A 22325-nucleotide genomic window follows, 5' to 3' on the forward strand; every position below is an offset into this window, starting at 1 on the left:
GACATACCGATATGAATCCAAAGTAGAACACATGCAATTGCTTCCAAACACACCTCATTCCCAGCATTCCCTCACAAGTCGACGAGGGACGGAGAGAGAGAGAGACAGAAGTGTAAGTGATTCAGTAATCTTCTCCTTCCCCCTTGCAGGTAATGAACTGCAGATTGTAGCTGTTCATCCCCATAAACCCTCTGCGGCATTTTAAGCTGCCTCCATTTCCCATAAGCCCCCTTATGAACCCTTTTACCCTTCAATTGAGAATCTTGTTATTCTGTGGCCTCTCTGTCTTTGCCCAAGGTGATCTAATTAGTATTAGTGTGTATATTTGAATGTGTTGATAGACACTAATATGTACGATATCATGTATATACAGTTGAGAGACATACTAATCTTTCCATGTCCTCTGGCAACTTTGGAGCTGAAATTTCTGGAACCTTTTTAAGTGATGTCTGTAGGGGATATTTGCACAATATTTGCTTTTAATGACACTTCAGGATCAATTAAACAATAAAAAGATGAGGAGCATGTTATACGGGGAAGAAGAATGCACTAAAGTTGGTTAAGGTATTAAAATGACAAAATGATACGGCAAGAAAGGCAAACTCCAGCGTATAATTAAATATGGGTTTTATTTTATTATGCAAAAGGCATAGAAAAACAAAACACTCACAGGAAATAAAGCACACATTGGCTACAGTGTAATCAGTTATTAATATTTTGTTGGTTCTCCCTTGTTTTTTTGATTACAGCAGACATTCTTCTGGGTATTGGCTCACAAAACATTGCGCATGTGTCATGCTCAGCTTCTTTCCAATCCTCCTTAAAGTCCCCATTAGGTTTTTTTGGCTTTTAGTATGAATATGTTAGACTTAAAGGGGTGGTTGATTATGATTTCACTCTTTTAACTTTAGTTAGTGTGTAATATTGTTGTTTGAGCATAAACAACATCTGCAGTTACAACGCTCAAAGGTCAAAGCAAAGGGAGATATTTACTTTTAAAGAAATCGCTTTTTAAGGACCACAAAAAACAGCTGGTAGGGACTACAACAAGTTTATTCACGGGTTAGTGAAATCAATAACCCTAAAATGTACATAAACCCTGCACCCGGGAACACGCAACAAAGGCCATGTTGAGAAAAAGAAGAGTTGTTGTAGTAGAGCACATTTGGGAGTCTGCTCAAGCTGTCGCATCCGTCTTTTCACATTTATTGCAATACAGTACGTAACACAAATGCAATAGCATATCATAAAAGCAAGATGACAACATAAGTTATAACCGTAATTAAACTAAACGATACCTGTTCTATCTTCATGCGGCATGTATTCTCTGACTCTGAAGGCATCTTACAACAGTTCCCACATGAGCGATTTATAGATTATCCTGACAGAAAATGCTAATCAATGTCTTGAAGATAGTTTACTCCACTTCAGAAATGTCCTGTTGCATTCTACATGTTGTCACTTCTTCATGAGTCTCTCCATCATTGTCCGACTCTGGTTTAAACATAAAAGGCTGAACAGTTTTTGACATATTCAGTGCGTGTCTGCGTAATCGAAGCTGCTAAAACGAGCTCTTGAAGCTCCGCCCTCTTCTTGAAAGGGGGCTGGGAGCAGCAGCTCATTTGCATTTAAAGGGACACACACACAAAATGGCATGTTTTTGCTCACCTTCAAAAAGTGACAATTTTAACATGCTATAAAAAATTATCTGTGGGGTATTTTGAGCTAAAACTTCACATACACACTCTGGGGACATCAGAGACTTATTTTACATCTTGTAAAAAGGGCCATCATATGACCACTTTTACGGTTATCTATAAGCTATAGTGTGCTCCAAAACAACAAAATTTGCATTTAGAAGATATAAGCATTCAAAACTTACAGTCTCTCACTTCTACCAGTACACTCTAAAAATGCTGGGTTAAAAACAACCCAAGTTGGGTTGAAAATGGACAAACCCAGCGGTTGGGTTAAATGTTTGCCCAACGTGCTGAGCAGTTTTTTTAACCCAACTATTGTTTAAAAATTACTATATGGCTGGCTTAAAATTAACCCGAAATAGGTTGGGAATTAAAAATCAGACACATAATTACTAGAGGAAACAATAAAAATCAAAAGGTGAACATTTATTAATAAGCAATTTAATAAATGTTTATTATTTAGTCATTATTCATTAAACTTATTATGTTAATTTCATTTTAAGCAATACAGTCATTTTTAAACAGTAGTTGAGTTAAATAAAACTACCCAGAAGGTTGGGCAAACATTTAACCCAACCGATGGGTTATTGCTTGGGTTGCATTTTTTAAATCAATGAAAAATGTTTTTTTAATCAATGATTTTAATGACATCATAATGCTGGGTTAAAAATAACCCAAGTTGGGTTGAAAATGGACTAACCCAGCATTTGGGTTGTTTTAACCCAGCGGTTGGGTTAAATGTTTGCTTAAAACAACCCAATTGCTGGGTTAAAACAAACCAATCGCGGAGTTAAAACAACCCAATTGCTGGGTTAGTCCATTTTCAACCCAACTTGGGTTATTTTTAACTCAGCATTTTTTAGAGTGCACTCTGCGCTTCTCATCTGATTTTCTGTCAAATCAAATGCTCTAAAGCATCCCACCCTATACAATATAATAAATAGATGCTGAAGCTGCGGCTGAAATCTGTCACTTGTTCACACATTTACTGTTTTCTGCATGGTGATTGGAACATAGTGCACTATATAGGGGATAGGGAACGATTCAGACACTGTTTATATGCTTTCCATTGGGGTGAATGAAGTCTGGTTTCACGTAAGAGTCACGCGAACCGCCACAGCGTGCACACATTCTGACGGATCATAGACGGAGCAGACCAGAAAACATACTCATTTTAATTCTGCACAGAACGCTGTATTTTAAAGCGATATGGAGGAGGAGGGAAACCGCAGCTTTACCGTACTCAGATGAGCTGTGATATAAACTAAATACTATTGGCTATTTTAAAAAAAGGGAGGAGCTGTTTGATATGTCCCGCCTCTTCTTCCTGTTTCAGTGGAAATTATGTCAATGCACTAAATAATGATGTGGGTTTTAAGTTCAGTCCCTCCAGAAAAACGTGATTATGCAATCGCATGATTTAATGCATAATCAGCCAAAACCAAAATGGGAATATTTATGCGGGGGCCGCATTTTTTCAAATACGCCGCAGTTTCGCCGTGTAAATTGCCTATTTCCGCGTGCAAAATATGTGGGGCTAGCATGATTTCATAATCCCCGCATTTTCGTTGCAAAAAAGTAATATATATTAGCAGAAAGTTAAAATTTTTTCGTTTACTTCGCACAAGAGCCGCCATTTCCCTCTATTGCCATGGGAACGTTTTGAAGTGACGTAATTACCAGACGTGAACGTCATCGAAAAGCTGCAAACCCCGTGGTGAAACCATAGATATCGGTGAAACCATGATGAAGCACGCAAATTCCCATTTGCCAACAAAAATAACAGAAAAAGACCGTGCAAAGCAGTTTCCCGTTGTGTTGACCGATTTCAAAAAACAGCATCATGAAGCTTCGAAGCGTTATGAATCAGTGAGTCGATTCAGCGGTTTGGATTGCCAAAGTATTTCAGCAGTTTGACACACGATCCGAATCATGAATCGACTCGCTGATTCATAACGCTTCGAAGCTTCATGATGCTGTTTTTTGAAATTGGTCATCACTATATAAGTCGTTATTTAGGGTTTAACACAAACTATTCTCGTCGCTTCATAAAGTTATTGTAGAACCACTGTAGTGAGATGGACTTTGTAACGACGTCTTTAATACCTTTTATGGGTCTTGAGAGTGCACAGTGCATTGTGCCAATGGAGGTCTTTCTGAGCCTAAAATATCTTCATTTGTGTTCTGAAGATGAACGGAGGTCTGACGGGTGTCCAACGACATGAGGGGAAGTCATTAATGACAGAATTTTCATTTTTGGGTGAACTAATCCTTTAAGAGATTGCACTTTGTGCATTGGAAGCACTCAAATGTCTGTTTTGTATAGCTACCTCTTTAAAACAGGAAGTTATTTATTCATTTTTTCAGAAGTTGTAGCATATTCCTTTTGTAAAGCTACAGAACTTGTTTGACTCAATGTTTTGTAAATTAGAGCCATGTGTTTATTAAGGTCTTCAATAAAACAAGATGAGCACTTAAATATTCCCAGCACTTTCTGTGATGTACTGCTTTTTTTCATCAATTTCATCAATTATCGCATAAAATTGCATAAATATCCCGCATTTTCCACCGCATTTAAGAAAACGTGCTGCATAATCAAGGATTTTTGCCCGCAACAATCACAAAGCCGCATTTTTCTGGAAGGACTGTTTAAGACACTTCAGTGGGCCTTCAAGTTCTTCCCAAAGTTGAGCTTCATTGGAAGACCTGCATGATCACTGTTACGGAACTGCTCTGATGAAAAGGGTAATGAAAGGGTAATCCACAATCGCAATCAACAATACAGGCAAGGTCAAAACACAGGTAGGCAGTCCAAACAAACAGAGCATGGGACAGAGGCAAAAGGGTAATCCAACAAACTAAGAGACATGAAACCGCTCAGAAATGCAGTGCAACACTAAACAAGACTTTGCGGTGAATGACAGCGTGAACATGGTTTATATAGGCAAGGTAATGAGGTAAATGAGACACAAGTGTAAACAATGAGTGTTTATGAGTCTGGGCAAAGGATTGTGGGTAATGTAGTCTTTGATGGAATGACAGTCCGGGGTGGAGTGCCCTCTGGTGGTAATCAGGGGCACTCTCACTAGTGAATTGTGACAATCACAATTCAGGTTTATAATTTCCCAAAGGTTTTCCTGTATTAATGGATATTTTTAATCCAATTTTGTGTAAAAATGCCTGTTCTCAGTGGCAGTCAATTAATGAGTCACTAACAGCCGATTTGTCTAACAGTTTATTAATCTCACTGGAAATGGAAAGGTCAAGTCGAGTGCACTGCACAGTGGGATGTAGTATCTCATGCTGTGTTCTACTGCACATTTGGCAAAATCTAGTTCATCAGAAAATGCACATACTGTGTATACATACTATACACTGCAGAAAATGTAAGAATAGTATGCTATTCTAAATAGCCTGGAAAGTGAATGCATTCCACTCATTACAGATTCAAATGTGTCATCGGTGGCACAACAGTTCCGATCAATCTTTCGACATTACACGACAAAATGAAAGCATGAAGTCAAATTAGGTAAATGGGTTAACAAATCAATGTGATGGTGTTAAACATATTTAATTAATCTCATTTATTATAAACACAAACAACCTATTCGATTAATCGTTGAAACTTAATAGATTCGGGAAGCGTTTACATTTTAGATGCTGTCAGCACTTTGATATTGTAAATCTACATGTGCTCCACACTTTACATACGAATACAAATGCCATCCATTTTCTTTGCCACTTGCTTATTAGTAATACTTCCTGGTTGTCCCCCCAATGACAGCCCTGTTCCAGATCGTTCATTAAAACAGGAGATGCCATCTAACATTCCATGACATAATTCTTATTGACAGGGACCCTCCATTAATCACTCAAAACAAAGATAAATGCCATCAGCGGTCTGGAATAGCCCCGCCCACACTCACCATCTGCACAACCATCAGTAAACGTCACCATAGGCAGAGCGTAAATTGATTATGGCCTCGCCTGCTTTCGTTTCATCCATCCATTGATGTTTCCTAATGAAGCCCTGCATGCTTTATAGACTTATGTAATGTCTGAACATGTGCTGAACACACACGTACAACAGCGACACTTATAAGTGGGAAGACACATTATTACACATATGTACACGCATGCATTCAAGCACAAGGCGTAAACATATTGGGTAGGAAAACACACACACAAACACTCACACATGAAACATAAGCCCCACTAAGGAGCTTTATGTTGAGATATGATCATGGACGAGACTGGACCCAAATGACATACAGAGATTACAGCACTATAGAGGCCACTTTCGGTCAGACAGCATCAGATCCGGCGTGGAAACTAAAGTGTCAGGGTTTAGCCTGGTTAGCATGGACCAGTTAGCCCCTGCTGGTGGACAGGGCCGGTGATGTCTATGTCTCCTATGTCTCAATCAACTCCCATGCTTCCAAGGTCGTGAACCAGTATATCATGTACACAAACTCAGGCACTGATAAGAACAGTATAAGGACTCACTACACATTGGGACATCGACATCATTGTAGAACATCACTACTGTTATTTATGAACATCCGCAGAGCAGAACTGATATCTTTATTATATTATTTTTTAATGTTATTTAAATTACATTATGATAAATACTGTGCTTGTTACAAATACGTGGAACATTTCAGTCATACGTAAATTATAAATGTTAGCTAGATTATGTTTAGAGATGTGTGTTTATGCTGACATAATTAAATAATGGTTTGTTTTTTTAAAAAACATCTATCATGTGTCATTATGTGCAGTGAGTTGGCTTAAGTGATTTATGTTTCACGCTTTAGAACTTCTGTTAAGGGAACATAGTGAGCATCAATGCTCCCTGGTTTTCATGGTGCATTGCCGGACTTTTTAGGGAGTGAACGTTTCAGTGAACTGGAAGGATTTTGCGACAGCACATAAAATGGCCGACACCCTGATCAGTGCACTGACTACTGAACTAGGGAGCTGACTGAGATGCAGCCTACATCTTTCTCTATGGAGGGATGATTTTGTTAGCACTTCCGGTTCCACTATCTCAAAATCAATGGGTTTTTCAATTGGGTTTGTTAAATGCTTGAAATAAGGTCCGTTGTTAACACAAGCTCAATATATATTCATGTTTTATTCTACAACATAATATAGTAATACCCCCTTAAAGGGATAGTTCACCCAAAATTTTTTAATTATCTAGGTGTATATCTTCTTTCAGATGAACACAATCGGAGATATATTTAAAAATATCCTGGCTCTTCCAAGCTTTGTAATTGTAGTGAATGGGGGTCGCGATTTTGAAGCATTCCTCGATCATAAAAGTAATCCATCGGACTCCAGGGGGCTAATAAAGGCCTTCTGAAGTGAAGCGATGGGTTTTTGTACGAAAAAATATCCATATTTAAAACTTAAAACAGATCGTTTGATATCTATTGATTACATACCTTAGCACGCTTTCACAGGCTGGAGAAGGTGTTATTGGTTCATTCGTGATCAGACTCGGACTTGTAACACCAGTGCTCGCAAAGCCCAACGTCCCGGGACTATGTGTTTTTCAGACGGGCTACTAAAACGTATCACCGGCCTGCCGACGGGCCATCTTAAAGTGTGTATACGGTTCGCGGTTATATTCACTGATCGGGCCGGCCAAATAATACTTTAGCACGCTGTCACAGGCTGGAGAAGGTGTTATTGGTTCATTCGTAATCAGACTCGGACTTGTAACACCAGTATTTACACCATAAAGCCCAACGTCCCGGGGCTATGTGTTTTTCAGAGGGCTACCAAAACGTATCACCGGCCTGCCGACGAGCTATCTTAAAGTGTGTGTACAGTTCGCGATTATATTCACTGATCGGGCCAGCCAAGTAATACACAAATAACATTCCAATCAATCGCGGGTGGATGAAAGATGAGTCATTGTGTTTGTTTGATAAAGATATTTTCCGAGCCCTGTGAGTGTTTCTCCAGACGCTTTCAAAACAATTTCCAAATGTACTGAGGGGAGCTGACGCTCATTAAATATGCAAATCTTATCCAACCCTAGCCGTGGGCATTTACTTCCAAGTCTTCAGTGCGGCACACCCATCAAAACCGAGCGTTTTTCAGAGAGCCTCAAAACCAGGGCAGAAAATAACCTATTACTTATTCATTGTGATGTTTTTGAATGTAAAAACCACGCAAACGTCATAAGTTGACCTCAGACTACAGTATACATTTTTTTTAAAAGCCAGTTCATGACCCCTTTAACCCCCGGAGCCGTATGGATTACTTTTATGATGGATGGATGCACTTTTTTGGGCTTCAAAATCGTGTTAAAAGTGTTCATTTGTGAGGATTATCATGATGAACAAAACATGTAAGAACTGTAAGGGTGGTTCGCCTACAGTGGTTCAGGCTGCAGGGTTACTGAATGACTAAAGAAACGTTATCAGCAAGATTGTAGAAAACTGTACATTTCTCGTCCATTACCACCCACTGCAACTTATTCCAATAATAAGCACTGTTACAATAGCAAAATATGTGGGAGAGCGTTGCTATAGTGTGACGATATTGTATTGCAATAGGTAGCACTTCAAAGTTAATACTGAATCAAAACTAGTTAGCACATATTTTGTAATTGAAAGGATTTAATAACAATATGATTATGGTAACACTTAAAATAGTTACAAAATAGATGTATGAGATGATAAAAACGTATACCCTTAATCGTACCCAGCATATATGTAGAATGTTACCTGAGGGATAGAAAGAGAGAGAGAGGGAGAGACAGGCTTTAGGAAAGAGAAGAGAGAAAGTGCCAGAGCAAAGAAGCCCCAGCAAAAAGAAGAGCCAGAGAGCAGGCCCCAAGAAGAGAGAGCCAGAGCAACAGTTGCAATCTTCTTTTGTCCCTTCCTTGACCATGTGACTAAAACCCAAATGTGAGACTGACCAATCAGATAATTACAACGTCCCCCACCATAAAGGTTCATTTTAAGAATTCATATTCCCCTGATGTACACACATCTTGGCCTACATGCCTATCAACATCTCTTTGACTTTAGGAATTCCAAATGGCCCTTGTGATAAGAAAGATGGGGGTTGAAACGTCTTTGTTCATTTTCAAATATCTTTGATTATTTTCAATCCTACAGAACTATTAACTTTTGTTGGTCACAGAGCTTATTTTAATTGCAATAATCCAAAAGCCAATGGAAAAATCCTATTGGCTTTTTTGTCGAGGGAACCCGGATGATTATGGGTTGGCCTACAAAATGACATCATCCCTGCAGCGCTTTATTGATGGCCATTCAAAAATACCTGTCTTGTCTAAAGCTAATATTAATAACTTTTTTTTTTCACAGCATGCATATAATTCATTAGCTCCTGGCTTTCCAGCTCCTCTCTTTCTTTTTCCGTTCTCCTACAGTGCCATAGGCCTTCTCCACTCACAGGAAGCATGGCACTCATTTATAGCTTGAGTCGTAACTTTGATTTCCCAGTGTTCCTTTGTGGCCGAGATGGTTGTTTCGTGTGTTTCGCATGATCTTGAGATGAAGGGCATATTTCTCTGTCTACTTCCTGTCTCAGTGTAACGCCTATAGCTGTAGTCATGGATTTGGGACTAATACAAAGTTTCACTGAATAATGCATGTGTCTTTGAAATAGCATAATTGATATCAATTATTCAACCGTGTCTCCAGCATTGTGTTACGTTTCCAGAACTTCCTGCTGAGAATCTAATGGACATAGAGGTCACGTTGGTCTCCAAATTTCAAGAAAATTCCAAGCTGCTCTGTTGCAAAACTTTGTAAAAAGCTTGTTATATGGGCTCATTAAAGTGAGGTTAAAACGTGTGCTTTTCTTGTTGTTGGCGTTGGAACTTTTCTTTCTCTTTTAGTTATTGTTGTGATGGCCGTTAAAGGTGCGACAGGCCTTGTGGAACATTGCAGATTGCTCTTTGTAGCACTTGAGCGGGCTCTGTAAACTGCCCCCAAGTAAAGTGTTTCTGAGTTTGCCAATAGGCAGTAACAAGGTCATTAACTCCACTTTGACGGAAGATAGAAACAGCACAGCAGTCGGATCCCACACCCTCCGTCTGTCAATTTCATGCTCTCTGAACCAAGAGCTGTGACAAGACGCTTGCAGAACTTCTTGGATTGGGACGTCACAGCTCAGGTCCCGTGGTTGCTGCGGAGTGTGTGGGTATATTTAGTCTGCATGTTTGTTAGAATGTGTAGTTCACACTTTAATAAATTCAAGATTTTTTTTTATTATTCTTATTTTGTAAGCTTAAAAAAAATCAAGCAACATTATACAATACATTTCCAAGTCAGTACTGTATCTGTAGTGAAACATATTGGGCAACCCGGCACAATGTGGCGCAAAGTGTTTTTTGCTAGTTTCAGCTCGACGCAGTTATAATTTTCACGTCCAGCGCCACGTTGTTCAAATAGCAAATGCATTTGCGTCCATTTGTGCGCCCATGGGCGTGCTGGTCTGACAACGAGGTGTGTTCAGGCACATATGTTGTCACGTTGTTATTTGATGCAACTGAAACGACTGCGCCATTGACCAACAAAAACCTGGTCTAAAGTCAATAGCGCAGTATTTTTTGTGTTATTTAAAGGGCGCGTTAGTAATATGCACAGCACACAAACATGCCAAGTATTACAAATAAAAGGATTACAAGATAAAAAGATGTAAAAGATCATTATTGTGTACATAAAGATAAAAATGCTTACATGTCATAATGGATAGTCATTGCATGTATCAGAATTACCTATTTGCAGTAGTGATGAATGAAATTGGCTACCTATTTAACCAATTGTGGCAATACACACATGTATTTAAACTGACTCGTCAGGTTGAGTGGTGTCTATATTCCGCCATGTAAATAGCAAATCCGCCATGGTGCAAGCACAACTGGCTTTTAAAGGGAATGGGAGATGAGACTCTGATTGGTTTATTGCACGTTATGTCCAAAACATACCCATTACTCATTAAGAGACTAGGGACAGCCCTTTTAGACCATGTGCCGGGTACGCAGACCATTTTTCCCATCATTAAACTAGCAAAAGTGGATTCGGACACGCCAAGTGCACCTGCGTTGTGCACTTTAGACCATGTGCTCAGATCGTTAAAATAGGGCCCATAGTTTTAAGAAATGGATTACCTGGTATTAGGACTAGGTAAAAAAATATAGATTCTCATTCTTTTAATCGATTCTCATTTTTAAGAGCCAATGTCGATTCTTAAATCCCAAGAATAGATTAGTCATCCTTTTTTCAGTTCATGAATGAACAGGAAATTGTAGCGCACATCCCATCCAATAAATTTGCTATAATATTTGTGCTTTGTTACTATTGATAGGAAACAAGTCTCCGATTTCAAATCCATTTTATTATGAAATTCATAAACATAAATACCATTTTGGAACTCAGCTCAAGAGAAGTGGCAGCACAGGGTGCACATGAACTGATCATCTCCTCCGCTTTAATACCAGTTACAGTGCAAAATAAACATGAATGCGCATCTGAAAGTGTGTTAAAAGAGAGAGTACAACTTACCGAAATCTGTATCACGTCACATGGAATCAATCAGTGTTTCAACCGCGGAAAGACGTCAATAAAACCGCTTGTAAATAATGTCAGGTACGTCACATTTACCTCAGAAAAAACATTGCCAGCATCCATAAACTCGTTAGTCAGCTAGAAAAATTAACTCCTGAGAGGAGCATTTTGATACATATATGCACCATATTACATATTCATTATAATTGTTTAATGTTCTTCAATATTTAATGCATGTTTGAATAAATCTGGCAAGTTTTTTTATGACAGACACCATTTAAATGTTTATATGTCATATAATTTTTTTTTTTTTTTTTTTTAATGTACGTGTCATTTAAGTGTTTGTATACAAATCAGCAGTGGCGGCTGGTCAATAGAGGGCGCTGGGGTGCCGCCCCCATCAAAATTCCAGAAATATACATGTATACAAAAATTATATAAAAATGAAACAAAAATAAAATAGTTTACTCATACGATGTGCCGGCTGTTAGTAAGAGCCTCAGCATTTAATAAAAACTGGCTTTGATGGGTTAACTATTTTATATGTTCTTCAATATGTTTCATGCGGTTTCATGCGCGAGGGACGCCGGACAAATGGATGTCTATCTGAGTTCAAAAATATACGGGCAGCATGTGACCTGAAGCTGGTCTCTAATTGGTTCTTAAAGATCCTCCTCCGGACGCAGGTCGCTGCGTCCCTGGCGAATCAGAATTGGATGCGTGTTATTTTATCCAATCTGATTGGTTCTCGTCACCTGTCAAATTTCCGTTCTTGGCAACTAAAGCGAAAGTGCGCGGGCGACACAGTCACTCCGACTCCGCCAAAACCTTATTAGGATGATCACTTTTGTAGAGATGGCAGCAGTTAAACCAAAATATTTCACAAGGCGTTCGCTGGAAGAAAACAAAAGGATAAAGGATCGCGGACCAACGCGATTTACAAATCCAGCAGTAGGCCTGTGACCGAGGATGAAGCTTCACTCAGAGCTTCACACGCTTGTTATGAGAAACGTAGGTGGCTGGCTGGATGTGTTGTTAGCAATGCCCTTTATTGCTTTCCCTGTCTTTTATTTCAAAGTGTTGGTACTGAAGTTTTGTGGACAACAACGGGGGTAAGAGACCTCAAATATCTGACTGAAAAATGCAAACATCATGACACTACTGAGATGACTGACTTTGATCAGAGAGTCATTGAGAAATTTGCTGGCCAGAAAGACAGGGGGGCAAAATGTATGTTCAAGTGGTCAACATGCTAGTCTGTTGTTGCTGTTCTCTTTTGTTTTTCCTTTCTTCATTTCAATTATGTGGCAAATGAATGTGTAAAAAGATAAAAGTGAAGACACTGTTTTGCATCTTGATACTGTACCCCCCCCCCCCCCCCCCCCCCCCCACCCCCCGAAAACAAAAAGGCCCCCCCAAAATAATTATCACCAGCCGCCACTGCAAATCAGTAATTTTTTTCAATATTATAGTAGGCTAATGAAGCCTAGTAGGCTACAACAGACTCCCATAGTTTACAGCATTAGTAACAGAGATTTGTTTTCCCTGAGAAAATTTGCCATGTATTGTACCTGATATCCAAAATAATCGATATTGAATCATATCGGAATCGAATTGCAAGCTTGTGAATCGAAATCGAATTGTGAAAATCCTGTCAATACCCAGCCCTATGTGGTATGATACCTTTTTGTATAGTACTTTTAAGCAAGAAAAAGCAATTATATTTTGCAATTATTGATATTAGAAGAGGTTTTTCTTTTCAATTTATAAGTTCATGGTCAATTTTCATGTCATATGGTTTAAGTCACACAAAACCTTCTTAATTTATTATCGACTACCTGTCTTGTATCAGGCAAGATTGGGCAAAAAAAATCCACTTTTAGTATTCTCAATTATTAAACTATTATAAAGTGTAATTAAAAGGAAAGGTGACATGACACAGTGGTAAACATACAATTAAGTTGTTCAGTGAAAACATTGGAAATCCTTTTTTGTACTTTTGTCAGTTAAAGTTGAAAGAGAATTAACAAAATCACAGATTCTTGATTTTATAAAATGTCCCAACTTTTCTTGATTTGGGGTTGTACATTTCTATATAGCCAAACTTCTCATTGTTAAAGTCTGCATGAACTACATGTCCGCATGACTTTAGTATTGTGACATTTTGTTGAATAGAATATTAAATTAGGAAAAAATTGAGGGTGGAGCTTGATTGTAAGGCACCGCCTTACCATCTCTAGCTTGAAGTGGTTAAGGATGTTCAGCCCCAATCCATCAAACTGGCATCATCAAAGAATTTACAGAGGGAGAAGCATGTTTTCAGATAATGAATCTTTTTCTTTATGACCAAATAAAACAGATTCAATGGGACGCATGCAAAAAGAGAGAAATAGAGGGAGGCAGTGAGGAGGAGGAGAAGGGGAGGAGAGAGGGTGGGGCGAGGGGAAGGTCAGAGTGCTGCTCTGCATGCATAATAAAGATTATGGCATTGTCATCGGGATTCTCCACACGCAGGCCGGATATTACCTTTTTCTCCACATGTCATTCCAACCCGTTCCACCAGGACACGCAAGCTGAAGGAGGCTGTCTTAACTCCTTCAAGAGTCAGAGCGAAAGGATTAGCTTTTTATTTAAGCCCGTAATCATGGCTACTCAATGCAAACTCTCCCACGCACAGATAAGAGCTGGTCATCTAGGTCAGGGGCTTTCAAACTGGGGTCCAGGGAGTGCAAAGGGTGCTAGGGTAACCATGAAAAGTTTGAGAAAATAAAAAGGATTTGACAAAATATATCTTTAGGACTGTCAATGACAATATATGCACTTAATATATCGATGAAATATTATTTAAATTATTTATTTTCCAAATCTTATAATATTACTATTAAATCCATTCCTTTCTAAAGACTCATGAATCATAAGATTAGCTGTGATTATCGCATTGATATCACTACACTGTATAAAAAATAGTCCGTAAAAATAGGGCACTATGTACTGTATTAATATGAAGGAATTTTCCGGATTGGTTTTACCTGTATTTTGAATTATGCATTTCATTAGGTTGTGTTTTAAGGGTTAAAGCTGCAGTCCGTAACTTTTAGCGCTCTAACGGTTAATAAACAGAACTGCATGCGTCTTGCGGAAGAACATTGCAGCCGGAGCTACTTCTCTCTGTTTATGTCTATGGCGAGTCACGCAGGGACTGTGCTCCTCCGCAGCGGTTCCTACCAGACCGGTTTCAAATAGTCCCAATATAAACACTTATTATAAGTGTACCATAATGATTCAGGGTAACACAAAAACACAGTTTGGAAAATTGATCCATGTTGTACAGTCTCATTATATCATTTTTGTAAATCTTGAACACAAAAAAAGTTAAGGACAGCAGCTTTAACGGAAATTTCCTAAATAAATTACTGGATAATGCCCTGGCAGAAAACTACCAGTACATTTTTCAGTTCGGTTTCCGTTTTTTTTTACAGTGTAGTTTTTAGTATAATATTTATAATACTTCTTTTTTTTTCTAATCATTTAGATTTCATATAGACTTTTAATTATTTTTAATTATAGAATTATTATATTTATATATCATAAAAATATTTTAAAGTGTTCATCTCAGGTATGCTTAATAAAATTTATTTTAGACAATATTAATAATAACATTTTAGCCTGGATACCAGCCGAACTTAGCCCCACCCACAACATTTTTACTCGGGCAGTTCGGTCTGGACTTGATCGGTAGAGAAGTAATTATGCTCGAACAGAAACTGTTCGGACCAATCAAATTGTCAGGGCGGGCTTTAGACGATGATGGACAGATGATCAACATTAACGTAATCATCCACGTCATCAAAGTCGCTTGGGTTGAATTTGTTCTAATCCTAAACGGAGAACTTGTTCGTATATGCATTCACCTACTATTTCTCTCAGAAATTATGATCGTGTTGGTAAGTACTCTGTGTATCCTTAAATTTTTTTTTTTACAACACCGGCAAAGATCGTTTACACTCATCTTTTTCTTCTAACGTTAGGCTACTTATTCCAGCGTGCGTACAGCAGGGTTGCCAAGTTTTTACAACAAAACCCGCCCAATTGCTAACGTTTCTCAAAAAACTAGCCAAAAACAAGCCCAATAGCTTTCCGGGGGGGGGGGGGGGGGGGGGGTTCTCTGGGAAAAAAGGTATTTAGGGGGTAAAATATGTGTTATTTTGGCAGGGCTGGCAGCTACAAATCGCATTCCTGGGTCTGTATATCACATAATTAGGGTCACTTCAACCCGCGGACATGGCAACACAGTGCAGATGAGTTCTGTTGACGTTTGACAACTAACGTTATGCGTCGCTCCGTTGCTCTGATTGGTTGTAGGTCTATCCAATTGAGGTCTTTCCTGGTTCGGTTGAAATGCCCCATAATCACAGCCCAATGGAGCAGTATCAGACTCATATTCTGACTAGAATTGAGTATGACGACGTCAGGCTAATAACATTTTGCTTAATCAATGAAAATATAAAAGACAATAATTTAATTTTGAAACCCTTATTTAATTGTGTTGTCTTTATAATACCACAATAGTATTAATGAATGTTTATATGTGTAAATATATAGCTGCATTTATATTTTAGGAAAGGAGTCCTAAGGAGATCATCATTCAGTTTTTTGGCATCAAAATGTTAAATGACTCCTGGTAGACGGCCGTAGTCAGAGGATAGAGATCAAGTTCTTAATGTCTTAAGATTGTACCACCACAAGCTATGATGTGATGCATGCTAGTGATACGTCAATGGTTAACTTTGGGGTCATATACTTGAAAATGTGAGGTTGGGGGTGATGATGTCCTTCACGTTGGCCATGGTAACTCGATTCACACGATTAGATTGTTATTAGTATTCCATGAGGCTGATCATCTATTGATCTCCTCCGTCTGTGAGATTCTGAGGACATCAAATACGTGAGGCAAAAGCTGCTTAGTTTGATGCATAAGCCAGGAGGGAGGGAGGGTTGGATAAAGTAAGTGTAAGAAAAAGAACAGGAGAGCTGATGAAGACGAATCTAAGAAAAAAAATCCTGAATGTTGCATAGACTAAAAGCAGACAGGCAGAAATTTGGTTGTATTCGCTGGTTTTCACTCAAGCTGCTTAATACTGGGGAAGAAAAACTCCCTGTAACCCTTTCATCCCCTTCGAGACCTCAGCGTCTCCTCCGTTTCTCTTTCCCTCTCTCGGTCCGAATCCTCTCAGTCAGCCGTTTCTGCTTGCTACCCTCAGTAAATCAATCCTACTGATTGGGTCTGCTCTCTGACAGGGCAAGGACCCTGACGAAGACTAAGAGAGATGTATACATGTCGCTCCAAGTTACAGTCACCCCGCTACAGCAGCTTGAATTGGTGGGAAGGGCTCTTAGCGAAAGGGAGATGAATGGGAACAGCGAGGTTATGTTCGGAATCAGTTAAATTAAAGTTTTAGGTTGAAAGCGGAGTGTGTTTTTCTTCATCTTAGGTCGAGACATTTTGAGTATCTGTAGATTTGTGGGTTCTGCTTTCAAGTTTTCATGTTTACATTTGCATGCCTGTATGTATGTTGAGTGGAGCTCACCGCTTCTCTACTCTCAGAGTACCTTTGGGGACCGTGTAAAGTTCATCAGTCATGCAAATGAATGCGCAGTTGATGAGTAGTATAATCTACCTCCTGCTCTCTGGAGAACATTGCTTTCAAAAAACACCATGATGAGATTTCCCCAATCCCTCTATAGCAAAACCAATCAAAAATATGGCACAATGTTATTTCTGTTCGCAACATGCTAACTTGGTCACGTATGTGCAAACATTTCAGAACTCTGTGCTTATTAGCATATTTGTGTTTTTCATTCTTTGGCAGGAGCATTTCAACCCCGAGTGCAAATTCAAAGAGAGTGTGTTTGAGAACTACTATGTGACGTACTCCTCCATGCTGTATCGCCAAAGCCAGTCGGGACGCTCGTGGTACATTGGCATCAACCGGGACGGCCAAGTAATGAAGGGCAACCGCGTGAAGAAGACCAAAGCGGCTGCACACTTCCTACCTAAAGTCATCGAAGGTCAGATCAGGTTTTAAATAAACTTGAGACACATTCAGATGCTGAATATAGATGAGCAAAGAATGACATTTCATGATGGAAAAACCTAGCCTAAAATGGTAACCCCTAGTAGGGGTTTGTCATTAGCTGGTCCAAGCAGGTGATATGCTAGTAGACCATTTTGGACCAGTAACAAACCTAAGGTGGTTAAAGATGGTGTCTGGTCAAACAGCTAAGAATCAACCTGGACAAGCTAATAACTTGCTTGCCCTGACTAATGACTAATGTCCAACTTGCTCTAGCATAGGCCAGCTAATATCAAACTTGGACTATCTTAGACCAGATAGTAACCATTTTAGACCAGCTAATGGCCACCTCGGACTAGTTAAAAACCCTTTACGCCAGCTAAAAACCATCTTGCACCAGATTAAACCACACTGTAAACCCTAACGCTCTAAATTATTAATTGGTTTGAGTAAGGCAAACTCAAATTAAACATATTAGTTCAATCACATTAACTTTTATTAGTATTTAGAACTTTCTTTTGAGTTAACGAAACTGACACATTTGAAGTAATCTGAATTGTTTCATTGTTTTGAGTTCTATGAACTTGTTTCTTTTCATTTAGACTAACTTAAATGTACCTTAAGCTGGGCTATTTCCCAGCATGCTTTGCCATGTCACGCGAAAGGGAGAGTAAATGCTAAAATGAAGTGTTATATGATTTTCGAGCAAGATTAAAAATACTACTAAAAATATTTAAATTGAGATTACATGATCATTTTAAATTAAATGTATGAATTAACTTGATTCAATCTTACTCAAAATAAGAGCAATTACAATGTATGAGTACACAATTTAAATCTGAGTTCTGCTTACTTAAACTTGAATTTCTTAACTTTTAAAAATGTATGTAACGAGTAACCAGTTTAGAGCAGATAATAACCTGCTTGGACCAGCATGCACCAGCATAAACCAGGTAATAACCAGCTTGCACCAGATTAAACCAGCCAATAACAATTTTACAGCAAGGTTGAACCAGCTAATAGCAGTTTACACCAGCTAAAGACCAACTTAGACCACATTCCCAGTCTGCACCAAGCTGATGATCATTTTAGATAAACTAATAACCAGCTTGCACCATCTTAAACCAGCCAATAACCAATTAAGAGCAGTTAATAACCTGCTCGGATCAGCTAATAACTTGCTTACACTAGCGTAGACCAGCTAATAATCAGTTTGCACTAGCTTATGGATATCTTAGATCCGCTAATGACCATCTCGCTCCAGATTTACAACCAGTTTAGAGCAGTTCATAAACCTGTTTGGACCATCTAATAGTTTACACCAGAATAGCTAATATCCAGTTTATTCTAGCTTAGACCAGATAATAACCAGCTTGGATGTTAAAACCAGATAATATCCACCTTACCCCACTTAATAACCAGTTTGCGCCAGATTAAAGTTGCTAATAACCATCTTAAAGCAGTTAATAACCTGCCTGGACTATTGAATAACCAGTTTGCACCAGCATAGACCAGCTAATATCCAGTGTGTACTAGTTTAGACTGGATAGCAACTTGCTTGGATCAGCTAATGCCCCTCCCAATATTCAGATTAGTGATCAATAAGCATGGGTTTTTCAGTTGCAGATTCTCACTGTCATAAATAGTTGCACTATTCATGAAACTATAACTTATTTTAGTTCCTCTGTTGTTGCTTTAAATAACATCAGTGTGCCTTTGTTCTTCTCTTTCCCTCAGTGGCCATGTACAAGGAACCGTCACTGCATGAGCTTGTAGCGGAGCAGAGTCCTCCTCGCAAAACCGTAAAGACTTCAGACTCCCCCTCCCACAAGAATGGCAGGAAAGATGCCCCCAGAGCTGATGCTTCATAGCACAGGGGGCGCACACAGGGAGGGTGAAGGACTACATTGATACTGAGAACTCCATTTTCCTTCATGCAATGGGGGCAGGAAGAGCTGTATGAGCGGCTGCTCGCTTTTGAATGGGGGCGAGATCAGACAGCAGCCCCTGGCTCTCAGCAATGAGAGGAAAATCCCTGCCTCTCTCGGTCGAACCAGCTCGTATATATTTCCACTGACCCGGCATGACACCTGACCCACCATATGATCCTATAATCCCCTGCAAACATGTTTCTGTGCCCCCACATGCCCTACTTGAGTTCTATCACAGACGAAAAATGCAAACAATATATATCCTAACTGAAGATTTCAATTGACTTTTCTTTTCCTGCGGTTTCTTTTTGTTTGAACGAAAAAACATTTTGGTGTGAGAACGAGAGCGAGGGAGCGAGAGAGAGAGGTTATCATCTAATATCATAATGATTCCAGCAGATGAGACCCTCGCTGGTTCATTTTTTCCTGCCATCACTTTGCCAACAGCTGCTCTGTGCCAATCCGAACTATAGGAAGGAGTGCGGTAAAATTCATTTTATTGGTCCATTTAAGGAGGATCCGGTTCTATTGGTCAGCAGGTGTACACTGATTTCTTCTGGGCCACTGCCAGGGAAACCAATGGTATCATCCAGAATTTGTGATCAGGCAGCTTTTAAAATTAAACAAAAGTCTTTAGGTCCAATTCCTTCCTGATATTCTCAAAAACAACCCGATGACGATGATAATGAGTTTAGATTGAATCCACAACCGCATCTGTTTTTGGTTTAATTGCGGCTTCACCGGCAGGCTGTAAGATCGCCCCCCCCCCCCCCCCCCCCCAAAAAAAATGAAAAAACGAGTAAATTCTCTTGTGACGACTCTATTAATGTTTAATGGCCAGTGGGCTCGGAGCAGCATCCGTATCATTGGCAAACGAGTGTAGATTATTCGGGGCAGTTGTTTGATAGCTCTTTGATGGAATTCGTACAGGGGATTACATGGAGTCCAGCCATGATTGCTTGAATTATTTACTCCTTTTCCCGGGAACGCACGGCTCGTTCAAGCAGCTCGGATGAGAAATTTAAATATGCTAATTTAAATTGTATCGAGCCGATCAATGACGCAGTGTTTGTGTGCGTGTAGACGTGTCTATTGGAGTGTGAAAGAGACAGAATGATGCGAAATGAACATCTGCTTCCATTATTTATCTGTGTGCGTGTGTGTGTGTGTGGCAGTCTGGGCACACATGTGTAAACACATTGGCTCACACACCACAGTTGATCATTTTAATGGTTCGGTCGAGTCTGGGCATTTTAATCTGCCTGGAGATGTTGACTGATGACCTTCTCCAGGTTTCATAATTGACACATAACCAAGAGGAAGTGCTGTGACTTCCAGAATCACAGGCATCTTACCGGTCCACACACACACACACACCACACTCCGTACATTCTTTGCAATGTGTGTGCTTGAGTAAAGAGTTGGTCAACCATCTTGCAGATGGTGACCTTTTGTCCTTCAGAAGGGAAGAGAACTGCTCTGTGATTAGGATATCAATCATTCGTGGGCCAATTGCAACCGGTGCGAATATGGAAGGTGCGACCTGAGTGGCTGCAGATGTGACAGGTTCACAAGTTTGGTTTTGCTGTTGTTCTGTGTGAAAAAGGTCATTTGTTGATTCGTATTTGTGTTTGAGTGGCCATCTCAATGTCCTTGAGCTGTGTCCTGAACACCTTGAAAGCAAAAAACTTTGAATATTAAAGCGAAGGAACATTTTTAAGGAAAATGCAACAGGAAGTCGGAAGAATGTATTGGGGATGTCAGTGAGGGTTTGTGCATGATGCAGAACGTATTGAGCATGTTGAACTATGGTACGCGTATGTGTCTCAATGAGAGGTGAATTAGCCAAGTTGAATGTTACGGAATATTCCAGGTTCGATACAAGTTAAGCTTAATTGGCATCATTTGGACATTGTGTTGATTACAACCAAAATGTATTTAAACTCTTTCAATTCTTTATAAAAAAAAGAAAAAAATGGGGGTTACAGTGATGCACTTACAAGGGAAGTGAATAGGGTTAATTTTTAAAGGATTTACAGCTGTTTCATTGTCATATACCTTTATACCAAGGGTTAGTTAGGGGCTTTTTTTTTGATGATGATGATGATTAAATTGTTATGTTTTGTGGCTATTCTATTAAAACAGTGAGCATGTTAGCATTTCCGTTCATACTTACCCTTAACTTTCTTTGTAAGTGCCTCACTGTAACCCAGATTTTGCTTCTTTTTTAAAAAGGAGAGACAAAATGAAATTAGTTTTTGTGTTAATCAACATAATGCCACAAGTGCAGTTTAAATTGTATTGCACCTGGAACATTCCTTTTAAAATGGATTGTAATGTGTAGCAAGAGAACGTCTGGAGAAAGTTTGGTTATGCGACGATTCGCTGGCTGCGAGAGACTCTGAAAGTCCTGAGGGCAGCTCAGTGATTGAAGTTAGCTGGTGGAAAGGAAGACGGCTTTAGAGGCATTAAATTATGAGGAGCAAAACCAGGAGATCATTAAGTTGGATTCGTGGAGGAGAGTGTTGGTGTTAATGATGAGAGCAAGATCCTGTTCTGTGAATTAGACACTGAATGAATTCTTGCTGATTGAGCGGAAGGCGAGGAACAAGGTCCTTTGAGGACGGGGGAGGGGAGCGTTTATGCGCGTGCGTGCGATGTAGTTACCTGGCCCGACGGAGACGTTGAGAACACAAGGACGAATGCGGCGCGCACACGCCCCCTCATGTGTGCTTCAAAGTCACGCTCCATTTCCTGAGCAATCTCCCCAAACCCTCTCCTGTGTGTCCAGTGGCTATTAACCTTCCCTCCAGTTCTGTGTGTGTGTGTGAGCGAGAGTAAGAGAGAGAAAGAGAGAGAGAGAGAGATAGAGCGAAGTAACGATCGATTGACTCAATAAAAGCCAAACTGGAGAGCAATAGCCCAGCGCTGTGAGCAATAATTTCCCTGTGCAACCGAGGAACCCGAGGACATTAGCAGACGATGAACTGAGAGGGGTTTTTTTGTGCGTGTGTGTGTGTGGGGGACTTTATCCAGTCGGCGAGAAAGCAGCGGAGGAGGAGA

At 39.6% G+C, this 22325-nt stretch overlaps 1 protein-coding gene across 1 annotated transcript in view; it reads left to right on the forward strand.

Annotated features, from left to right (window-relative positions):
- Positions 1-20031, forward strand: part of fgf11b (fibroblast growth factor 11b) — an 81007-nt gene extending 60976 nt beyond the window's left edge. Inside the window, exons 4-5 of the mRNA XM_079803790.1 lie at positions 17128-17326; positions 19069-20031. Coding sequence (XP_079659916.1) covers positions 17128-17326; positions 19069-19202 — 333 coding nt within the window. The 3' untranslated portion in view covers positions 19203-20031. The remainder of the gene's footprint in view (positions 1-17127; positions 17327-19068) is intronic.
- Positions 20032-22325: the final 2294 nt, after the last annotated feature.

Source organism: Gobio gobio, assembly GCF_949357685.1.
Source record: "Gobio gobio genome assembly, chromosome: 22".
NCBI classification, from domain to species: domain Eukaryota; kingdom Metazoa; phylum Chordata; class Actinopteri; order Cypriniformes; family Gobionidae; genus Gobio; species Gobio gobio.